This window comes from Alosa sapidissima, chromosome 4 (genome assembly GCF_018492685.1).
Source record: "Alosa sapidissima isolate fAloSap1 chromosome 4, fAloSap1.pri, whole genome shotgun sequence".
Taxonomy (NCBI): domain Eukaryota; kingdom Metazoa; phylum Chordata; class Actinopteri; order Clupeiformes; family Clupeidae; genus Alosa; species Alosa sapidissima.
In genome coordinates this window covers 30,109,794-30,122,029 of record NC_055960.1, presented here as the reverse complement: position 1 = coordinate 30,122,029, position 12,236 = coordinate 30,109,794, and the positions used below count along the sequence as shown (strand labels likewise).

Below are 12,236 nucleotides of genomic sequence, written 5' to 3'. Positions count from 1 at the left end.
AAATATAGTAAGGAGAATAGTTGTAGTACACAATAATATCAATTCAAGCAATAGCCTAATAAAAAAGCAATGTAAAAAAGGGGAAAGGCAATAATAAAACAATAATGTCAATTCAATCAATAATATAAAAACAATGACATGCTAAGACTACATTAAGGAGAATATCAATAATAAACAATAATGTCAAATTAATTAACAGCCCAATTAAAATAAAACAACATTATACAAACCATAACACATAAGCGCTTAAACAACTAAGTATATGTTGAATAGGAATGTCATTAGACCCCTCTTAAATGACCCAAAACTACCACAGGAACGGAGAGCACTGGGCAATTCATTCCACCAACATGGAACCACTGAAGAAAAGAGTCTGGAATTAGACCCAGTTTTCATGACTGGTCGACACAGACGCTCATCAGAAGACCGCAATGGGCGGTTGGGGATGTAAGGCTTGATTATTGAATTAAAATAACTAGGAGCAGATCCAGTTAGTGTCCTATAGGCCAAAGTGAGAGATTTAAATTTAATTCTGGCTACTATAGGGAGCCAATGGAGAGTAACTAGGAGAGGAGTTACATGTGTCCTCTTTGGCTGATTGAAGACCAGGCGTGCTCCAGCATTCTGAATCAGCTGTAATGATCTTGTTACACAAGTGGGTAAGCCAGCTAATAGTGAATTAGACAACCATGGTCTGAACAAGAAGTTGTGTGGAATCTTGTGTCAGATAAGGTCTGATCTTCCTAATGTTGTAAAGCATAAACCGACATGATTTTGCAATAGAAGCTATATGCTCAGAGAAGTTAAGTCGGTCATCAATTACAAAGCCCAAGTTTCGTGCCGATCTAGTTGGGGTCAGTGAGGTTGAGTCAAGCTGGATGTTAATCTGTTGGGGAATAGCTATTTTAGCTGGAAACACCAAAAACTCTGTTTTTGAGAGATTAAGCTGAAGGTGCCGATCTTTCATCCAGGCTGAAATATCCTTAAGGCATGCAGAAATCCGGTGGGAAACACTAGAGTCATCAGGTGGGAAAGACAGGTAAAGTTGAGTGTCGTCTGCATAACAGTGATAGTCAAATCCATGGGAGCGAATGGTATCACCTAAGGAAGTGGTGTAAATAGAGAAAAGCAAGGGTCCTAATACTGATCCCTGAGGCACACCTGTGGTGAGGTCATGAGACTTAGATACCTGTCCCTGCCAAGACACGTTGAAAGAACACCCTTTAAGGTAAGATTCAAACCAGTCAGGAGCTTTTCCAGAAATTCCCAGTTCAGATAGTATAGATAGGAGAATGTCATGGTTAACAGTATCAAAGGCTGCAGATAAATCTAGTAGAATTAATACTGATGACTGAGCAGAGGACTTAGCTACTCTCAATGCTTCAGTCACAGACAGAAGAGCAGTTTCAGTAGAATGACCACCCTTGAAACCAGACTGCATAGGGTCTAGTAGATTATTCTGATGAAGAAAGTCACAAACTTGCTTGAAGACCACTTTCTCCAAAACCTTTGACAAGAAAGGAAGAAGGGAGACAGGCCTGTAGTTCTTCACCTCAGTTGGATTAAGTGTACTTTTCTTTAGCAGAGGTGTAACCCTAGCCTGTTTAAAAGAATAAGGAACTATTCCAGAACTGAGTGAAGCATTAAATACATGTGTGATTGCTGGTAGAACAGCGGGTGAGATAGACTGTAGAAGAGTGGACGGGACAGGATCTAATGGGCATGTTGTTGGACGACTTCGCTGAAGCAATTGAGAGACTGCTTCCTCATCAAGAGGAGAGAAAGAGTCCAATGATGCGGTCATACTAACACAAGGCAAAGCCCTCCTTGTAGGAGCATCAAACTGAGCACTTATTTTAGCAACTTTTTCAGTGAAAAATGCAAAGTTGCAAAGTCATCTGCTGACAATGAAGTACTGTAGTTGATGGTGTTGGTGGAGGATTGAAAAGAGATTTGAAAGTAGAAAAAGGTTTTCTACTGTCAGTGGCACTCTCAATCTTGCTTTGATAGAATGCCTTTTTTGCAAGTGTAACAGTGGATGGAAAGGATGACCGCAAAGACTGGTAGTTACTAAGATCATTTCTATCTCTGGATTTACACCATTTCCTCTCAGCAGCTCTAAGTTCCTTTCGTACTGAGACTATACTGTTCGTCAGCCATGGATGACGAGGTTTAGAACGTGTAGGTCTTGAGGAAAGAGGACATGCTGCATTCAGACAAGATGCCAGTGTAGAGCAGAGAGTCTCTGTAGCGTCATTAACCTCAAGTGCCAAGAATGAGCTAGGAGTAGGTAAAGCAGATGTTACTAATGTTGCAAAATGGTCGCTTGAGAGGCTTCTGAGATTACGCCGGAACGAAATTGTCGGAGGAGGAGCTGCTGGGTTATCCAGGAGACGCACAGAGAATCTGATAAAGTGACGATCCGATACATGTAATGGATTAACCAAAATGTTGTCTGTATTATAGTTACGTACCAGAATTAAATCAAGATCTTTACCAGCCTTGTGAGTAGGAGGACTGTGGACACGTGTGATATTAAATGAGGAGAGTAAGGACAGGAAGTCAATTGAAGACGAGTTATCCAAATGAATATTGAAATCGCCAAGGATTAATAATGGGCATGGATCCATTGGAGTAGCAGACAGTAGAATGTCCAACTCATTCACAAAGTTCCCAAGTTGTCCTGGAGGGCGATAAATAACCACCAAGTATAATTTGTATGGCTCATAATACTAGATAGATAGATAGATAGATAGATAGATAGATAGATACTTTATTGATCCTCAAGGGGAAATTCAAGGGTTTCAGTAGCATACAGACATAACACACAACATGCACTTACAACAGAAATGGTGAACATTAGTATAGTATAAACATATAACTAAACTCCACTGTACAATAAAGACAGTAGAAGATAAGATAAGAAACTAACAAAACTAAATACTAAATACACTATATAAGTTAAATTAAGAAAGTCCAATGTGCTTGAGGGTGATCAAGCATAAGACGCTTGTAGTGACAGGGCCAGGACTGGTGAGGTGCTAAAGGGAGTGAGTGTCATGGTGAAGGTGCAAACAGTAGTCCAACCATAGTCCTTAGTTGTGTGTGCCTGGCAAGGTGCTCAAGAGAGTGGGTGTCATGGTGAAGGTGCAAAAAGTAGTCCAACATTAGTCCAACAGTGCAACAGTAAGGTCTAGAGACCAGCATAAATAATATAGACAAATAGGAGAGTAAAGTGTAATGTAGACAAGGTAAAATAAAAAACTATTTCAGTGCAAGAACAGGTTGAGGTAACAGTGTAGCAGTAAAACAGTAGTGAAAACATTAGGCTGTGTACAATAGTAAAACAGTAGTAAAACAGTAGTAAGCAGTAGTGGGCAGTCAGTACTCAAAAAAACATGGACATGGAGAGGGTGGAGAGGCAGACAGACTATGCAGAGAAGTCTATCTCTTCTCTTCCCTTTAGTGAGGGATTGAACAGTTCAATGGCCCTAGGAACAAATGACTTCCTCAGCCTTTCAGTTGTGCATGGCAGTGAGCGAAGTCTCCAGCTGATCAAGCTCTTTTGGTTTTTGATAGTGCTGTAGAGTGGATGACATTCATTGTCCAAGATGTTGATCAGTTTGTTTAGGGTCCTCTTGTCAGATATTGAAGTGATGCACTCCAGTTCAGCTCCCACTACAGAGCCAGCCTTCCTTACCAGCCTGTCAAGTCGCCCAGCATCCTTCTTCTTTGTGCTTCCTCCCCAGCATACCACTGCATAGAAGAGGGCGCTGGCCACAACAGACTGATAGAACATCCTGAGGAGCTTGCTGCACACATTGAAGGACCGCAGCCTCCTCAGGAAGTACAGCCTGCTCTGTCCTTTCTTGTAGAGTGCATCAGTGTTGGCTGACCAGTCCAGTTTATTGTCCAGGTGGAGACCCAGATACTTGTAGGTGCTTACCACCTCCACATTGACCCCATCAATGGAGACTGGTAGCAGAGCGGGCTCAGACCTTCGGAAATCCACCACCATCTCCTTGGTCTTTGAAGTGTTAAGTTGAAGGTGATTGAGTTTGCACCAATGCACAAAGTCCTCCACCAGGCTCCTGTACTCCTCCTCTTGCTCGTCCCTGATACACCCCACAATTGCAGTATCATCAGAAAACTTCTGCATGTGGCATGACTCGGTGTTGTAGCGGAAGTCAGATGTGTACAGGGTGAACAGGACTGGAGAGAGCACAGTTCCCTGTGGCGCTCCGGTGCTGCTGATCACAGTGTCAGAGAGGCAGTTCTTCAGTCTGACGAACTGTGGTCGCTCGGTCAGGTAATCTGTAATCCAGGTTACCAGGTGAGCGTCCACACCCATCTGCAAGAGCTTGTCTCCCAGTCTGAGGGGTTGGATGGTGTTAAAAGCACTTGAGAAATCAAAGAACATGATTCTCACAGCACTTTTCCCTTGTCTAGGTGAGAATGTGTCCTGTGTAGAAGATAAGTGATGGCATCGTCCACGCCCACTTTCTCCTGGTATGCAAACTGTAAAGGGTCTAGTGCATGGCGTACCTGGGGTCTGAGAATACCTAAGACCAGCTGCTCCATTGTTTTCATCTCATGTGATGTTAGAGCGACAGGCCTGAAGTCATTAAGCTCGCTGGGGTGTGGTTTCTTGGGAACGGGGGTGAGACATGATGTCTTCCACAGTGTTTGAACTTGTCCGAGACGTAGACTCCAGTTGAAGATGTGCTTCAGTGGCTCCCCCAGTTCAGCAGCACAGGCCTTGAGCAGCCTTGGACACAGTCTGTCAGGCCCGGCTGAAACTCCATCCTGCCCGAGGATGGAGTTTCCTTAAGAGATAACTTGCTTGGTCCGTTGAAATGATGGGGGGGATGAGGGGAGTGGAGGGTGAGGAGGAGGAGGGGTGCTTCTGTGAGGGTTGTCGTGTGGCTAGAGACTGATGGCCATTGGCTGAAGCCATTGTTGTCACACTGCTCGTGGTCACCATGTGGGGGAGAGGTGCGATAGCCTGATCAGCAGTGATGATGGAGGAGGGGAAGGGAGGGGAGGGGGGCAGCATCTGAGGTCTGTGTGTCTGATGGCTGTTGATTGAGGTCGTTGTCACCTCTTTGTTCGTGGTAGCCATGTGGGGGAGGGGTGCAATATCCAGTGATGGTGGGGGTGAGTGTTGCACTGGTAATGAGGTGGGGTGGGGGCTGGGGGGTGGGCAATCGAACCTGTTCAGTGAAAAGTGGTTCAGCCGGTTCGCCCTGACCAGGTCTTCTTCTGCTCTTCTTAAGGCCAGTGATAGATTTCATACAGTCCCACACCTCCTTCATGTTGTTATCTTGCAGCTTCTGTTCCATCTTCCTTCTGTAGTCCTCCTTTGCCTCTTTCAGCTTATTCTTGAGTTCCCCCTGTACTCGCCTCAGCTCTGCCATGTCCCCCTCCTTAAACGCCATCTTTTTCCTATTGAGAAGGGTCTTGACATTGCTGGTTATCCAAGGCTTGTTATTTGGATAGCAGCGTACAGTCCTTGTGGGAACAACAATGTCCATACAGAAGTTCAGATAGTCAGTAGTGCAATGTGTGACCTCATCTAAGTCCTCTCCATTCAGTATAACAACTAATAATAACAACTAATAATAATACTACTAATAATAAAATAATAATAATAATACTAATAACAACAACAATAACAATGCCGATAATAACTGTATTAATATCATTATCATTACTTCTACTAGCCTATTATTATTATTATTATTATTTTAAATTTTATTATTATTATGAAGTAAACTATTCTAAATTAAATTAATATCCAACTCTCTACACACTTTCATTTTCTCTCATTCTCTCTTATTGTTCCAAACCCCGACCAGTAGGTGGCGGTGACGCCCAACATCCTAGGACAGGGGAAGAGAAAAAAAGGAAGTAGACGCCGATGTTGCCGAGTGCCCGAAGAGGGGTCCGGAGTGAGTGCCCGCTCGTTTATCATTTAAATATCTTGCGAACATAGTAAGTGTTATCTTTCGTTGTGGAAAATGACGAAATTGGATGTGTTGAATTTGTATCTCAAGGAACGTTTAAAAGTGGCCGCAGATGAGATATTTCAAGTCATCAAGGACACGATACTAGAATATCAGAACGAAATCGCCTTAACGAAAGAGGAAAACCGTGACTTGAAACAAAGACTGTCAGATGTTGGTGCCATCTCCGCCGGTATACAACGAGGTAATAAACAAAATAATTTGTTTACAAATGTTCGACTATGTTTATATCTCAACTGCCAGGTTGTCACTGTGCAGTATGGCCTCCTGTTTCATTTTAGAGTGGGTCAACAAAGGCCATTCGACTAGGCCTACGTCCCAAGAGTTCCCCAACTATACTATCTCCCTACTAAGGCTGCTGTCGTCACTGGCTGTAATGCTGTAATGAGTCGACTACTACGGGACATTCAAACACTGACGTTTTTTCCCCTAATCAATTATTATTCAACCAAATAGGTATTAATGTTGTAGTCCAGTGTAATTAATGTTGTAATGGCCTAATGTGAACTGGGATCACTGCTGTTTGTGCTGACCCTGCTCTGTTGACATCTCTCTTGCCAGTGCTCTCTGCAGAGAGACGCCAGCTGAACCCCTCGCCTGTATGTGAGCGCGAGCTCAGTGCAGCACCAGCCCCGGGTGACCCACAGTCTCCCGAAGTCATCGAGGTCAAACATGAAGAAGGCCCGCCCATGGCAGTCACACCAGGAGCAGAAGAACCTCAGGAGACGGATCTAGTCACGACACCTCCTCTCTTTAACAATGACCATCATGAGCAGAGACTCCCTGAGACCTTCGCAAGTTACACGCCACACATGGCAGAGGTCGGAGGGATGGAATCTATCTCCCCTGGCCCGCCTCAGCCAATCAAAATAGAGGATTGTTCTGAGGAATGCAGTATAATAGAATTTAACACAGAGCTCCCCCATACCAGCTCTATGCACTCTGAGGGGTCTGTGGAGGCCGGTGGGATGGGAGTTGGGTACATTTCCGACAGTTCAGGTGCAGTAGAATACCTGGCGCAGAGTTATGCCCAGGGACCAAGCACCCTGTTGGGGAGAGACTTGTCTGAGCTTCCCCCTCAGACCTCCACCATGGAGCCCGACCACCACCACCAGCACGCCGAGGGGCCGTTTTACTGCACGCTCTGTGGCAAATGTGTGGGCAGCGCCCGGGAGATGACAATCCACAAGCAGGTGGTGCACGGCAAAGAGAAGCCGTATCGGTGCGGTGTGTGTGGCAAGTGTTTCCGCTACTCGGGCAAGTTTAAGGAGCACCAGCGGATCCACACGGGCGAGCGGCCGTACCGATGCCACGTGTGCTTCAAGGGCTTCAACCAGACGGCGCACCTGAAGGTGCACCTGCGCACACACACCGGGGAGAAGCCCTACAGCTGCCCGTTGTGCGGCAAGCGCTTCAGCCAGTCCAGCCAGATCAAGGGCCACTTACGGACACATACCCGACACAACAGCTCACTCACGTGAGCTCACCTACACACACACACACACACACACACACACACACACACACACACACAACCGACACAGCTGACACAACAACACACTCACGTGAGCTCAGCTACACACACACAACCTGAATTTCTCCTCGGGGATCAATAAAGTATCTATCTATCTATCTATCTACAACCGACACAGCTGACACAACAACACTCACGTGAGCTCAGCTACACCTATACACACACACACACACGAATACACAACCGGCACAACAACACACTCAAGTGAGTGCATCGACGTATAGACACACTGAAATCACCTGTGTGGTCAGTACCGAAGTGTATATGATGGATGTCATGTGGACACACTGATATCAACTGAGCAGTCAGTACAGAAATGGTTATGATCGATGTCATGTGGAGACACTGATATCACCTGTGCAGTCAGTACAGACGTGGTTATGATCGATGTCATATGGACACACTGAAATCACTTGTGCAGTCAGTACAGAAGTGGTTATGATCGATGTCATATGGACACACTGAAATCACTTGTGCGGTCATAACAGCATCCCTTCCATGCTTTCCGTCTCTTTTGACAGGAATGCTCAGTGGGGTTACATGAGGTCACCTTGCAGTGTTTGTTATTAATATGGCAGCCATTGAGTAGCAGTGTTTTATAAAAACAAATTTGACAAAACAAACGATCGTAAGCTAATATACATCAATATCATCACATGGCTCAAGATGTGACCTCTTGGGCTTACAAGGTCAGATTATACTTTCCCCATGATTGCAGGTACATGTCACAGTGTTTAAAAATAAAAGTCAGCCTTCGCACCATGTATTAGTATGGGCTTAAATAATGGACTGACATGGGGTCAGATGTGAAGATCAGCGTCTTATTTGCAGAGGTGTACAAATGCACAGGGCTGAGTGATGTTTTTATCGCTGTTTGTCACTGGATGTATGAATGTAATCATGTTTGTGTGACCGTAATCATGTTTGTGTGAATGTAATTATGTATCACTGTTTGTCGTTTGATGTAAATGGGAAGAATATGTATCATAGTTTGTAGGCCACACTAATAAAAAAAGTGGAAACTGAGTTCACTGTGTTAAGGGCATAACTTTGTTTACAGTGTTAAAGGTGCTCTAAGCGATGCCACACGTTTTTTTAGGCTAAAACATTTTATGTCACTTACTGCAAACATCACCTAACCAACCGCTAGCTGTCTTTGTCCTGAATACACTGTAAAACAATGTGATCTCTGTAGACAGCCCAGGCTGCAAAAACGGCAATAAAAACAACCTGGGCAAACCTAGCCCATAAAAACATAACAAACTGTTCCAGCAAATCACAGACGAGAGAAACAGATAACTGTGTTTACTGTACAGTGTTAAGGGCATAACTGAGTTCACTGTTAAGGGCATAGCTTAGTCTCCATTACACCACATACATCTGACATCTGGAAATATTTCAGCAATAGACCAACCTAATGCAAATATTGGACATAGTAAGTTGTATCGCACAAGTAGAAGCATTTTACTCACCAGGCTGCTGTCAATGCAGGGTTTAGAGATAATTATAATTATATTAGATACCACATTTTAGGGGTCTTTGGTGTTCAGCTTGTTCAGTTATGCCACGGGATTTGGATGAACATTGATATTCATTTTATTTGTATGCTTTACTACAAATCCGATTGTAACATCCAGACTAGGTATACCTAATGGTATGTAATGTATACCTAATCGATATAGGTCAATATTACTACTACTGAGTAGTATGTACTGGTGCATCTCAAAAAAATTTAATATCATGGGAAAGTTTTTTTTTTTCTGTAATTTATTTCAAAAAGTGCAACGTTCATATAATAGATTCATTACACATAAAGTAAAATATGTCAAGCCTTTTTTTTGTTTGTTTTAATCTTGATTATTCTAATATTGATAATTACAGTTTACAGCTAAAAATTCTGAATCTCAAAATATTAGAATAAAGAATCTATACAGAAATGTCGACCTGAGATGAGCTCTAATCAGCTAGTTAAGTAAAAATACCAGCAATAATACATGAACCTTTAATCTTTCAGTCTGGGCAGGGCAATGGAATTTTTTGAGATCCTACTACTGCCAAAGGTTTCAATCAAAACAACTTCATCTTGCTCACCACAAGAGGGCAGTGTTGTTTAGTTTTTGACAGAGCCACGTCTTGGGTCAGTTTTTTAGCAGCCTTAAATAAAAGTCTGCTTCTTGATTGGACATCTCCACCACCTCAGTATTCCTCCCCAGTGCTGGTACTTTGCGTGCCAATACAAATCTTAATATTACACTGAACCAGAGCCCAGAGGTACCCGAGGCCATAAAGCACTTATGTAAGAATAATATCAGTCTCGTTTTATTGCCTTACAGTTCAATTAAGGGAAACAGCACACAAGGGACCCCTTCCTCAAAGATGTTCTACTTTAGAGAGGAACAAACGTTCATACCAGCTAGCATAAACATATCCTTACCGGTAAGGAATTGCACATATATTGATGATAAATGATTAATGATATTGATGATAAACAAGGAACTGCCAAAAGGACTCAGTCAGAGTTTGGAGGCAACACAAGGTGAATATGGTGAATGATGAATCCAGCAAAAAACGACCTGCATCAGGCAGAAAACTAGGAGGCATTCATTAAGGTACCCCACTGAGGACCATAGTAGCCTACCAGACCAAATCACATCTACCTATATGCACTCCCCATAGAGACATTTACATGAGAAAGAGTGTGTTCCTGCGTGCCTCAGTTAATCTCGGTCTATTGTGTCATGCTATGAGCGTTCCTTGCATCATAATAAAAGTAATAGGACTTGGAGACCTAATTTAATGTGTGTGTGTGTGTGTGTGTGTGTGTGTGTGTGTGTGTGTGTGAGAGAGAGAGAGAGAGTTGAAGCATGGCCGTTATATCCCAGCTTCATCTCAGCTCCTTGTCTGGCTCAAACAGGGAGTCGTTAGACCTCGTATGATTGTTGTTGTGTATTATCGGGATTCAAACAAACCCCCAGACCCAACACTGGAACCATCATCGCTCCCCCCACATCTCCTCACCAGCTTCAACTCCCTCTCTCTCATACACACAAACACACACACACATACACACGCGCGCGCACACACAAACACACGCACACGCACACGCACACGCACACGCACGCACGCACGCACGCACACACACACACACACACACACATACGCACACGCACACGCACACACACACACACACACACACACACACACACTCACTACGCTCCATTTGCACGCCACTCCCATCACAGCACAAAAGGTAGTAATCAGGTGGAGAGACTCTGTGCTGCAGCAGACAACGCTGATTGCCATGTCTTGTAAAGAAGTCAGAAAAGACCTCGCTTGTTGTGCTGCTGCCTGTTGGTGCATATTCTTATGGAGTGTGTATTCTTATGGATGAATATCTGATCAGATATTCTCATGGCTCCTCATTTTGTGTCCACATTTACGGAATTTGTACGATTATTCATGTATTCTGTTGCCATTTTCATGGTCTCCGTAAGCTCATGTATTTATTTAGACGTAATAAACATGTTCATATGCAGCATTAGCTTGATCATATTTTCTGTAACCTGGTACGTTTTGTTAGCATTTCCATGGGCCTTCATACACACATTCTGTCCATTGCTTAATCAGATATTTCAGCGACTTCACAGCAGTATACTGTATATACAACGTATACAGCTGTGGAAAAACAATGAAGAGACCACTGCACATTATTCTGATGATCATACGGTGGCACATTTTTCTGATGTCATCCTATGGTTGCTGAATGACATTCAAATGAGTTGAGTTGTCATACTCAAAATGAAGAGACCTATTTGCAAATAATATGACCGTCAACTCATTCAAATGTTACTCAGCAATCGTAGCATGACATCAGAAAAATGTTTTTTTCCAGAGCTGTATAAATACAATATCTCCAATATAATACTATATCCAATATAATACCAATATAATACTATATATACTAAATAATAATATATATATATATTATATAACACAGCAGTATGTTTGACATGTTAAGGAGGTTAGTTTCCTAGTTGCTGCTATTTCATATATCACACACGTATGGTGTCTCTGCTCATGCATTATATAAGGTGTTCCCATAAAAATGTGTTGTAGCCCTGACCTGTCTTTTGATGGCTAGAAAAGGCATCTGTGGAGCTTTTTGATCTCAGTACAGAAGATCTAGAAGCCATCATTGATTGGTCATCATCATTATGCCTTGACCAGCCTGTCAAGGTCAAGGTTACAATAATGATCACACCGTTATAACGAACACCATATAGCACACCCACACACACACATACAAACTATTTCATTTTAATGCACTCAATCACACACACACACACACAAGAAACCTCAAATGCACTATACGTGTTGTTGTCAACCACACCAGTTTCTACTCCTGCTCCACTCACACAACAACCCAGCTCTCCTCTCCTGTCCACTGGAGTGGGTGATGACTCACACCTGTTCGACTTTTTTGAAGTACCTCAGCTCAGTTTCTCAGCTCAGAATGAAGTCCACACGCCACGCTACACCACACCACGCCACGGCACACCACACCACGCCACACCACACAACGCCACCCCACGCCACGCCACCCCATGCCACGCCACTCCACGCCACGCCACACCACGCCACGCCATGCCACGCCACGCCACGCGTACTGTATATTC

The 12,236-nt window shown here is 43.5% G+C and overlaps 1 protein-coding gene across 1 annotated transcript; it reads left to right on the top strand.

The window, feature by feature from the left end:
* Positions 1-5,928: 5,928 nt before the first annotated feature.
* LOC121706509 (zinc finger protein 358-like) lies at positions 5,929-8,586 on the top strand. The gene is made up of 2 exons (XM_042088326.1): positions 5,929-6,210; positions 6,588-8,586. The coding sequence occupies exons 1-2, from the start codon at positions 6,021-6,023 to the stop codon at positions 7,505-7,507; spliced, it is 1,110 nt and encodes a 369-aa protein (XP_041944260.1). The 5' UTR covers positions 5,929-6,020; the 3' UTR covers positions 7,508-8,586.
* Positions 8,587-12,236: the final 3,650 nt, after the last annotated feature.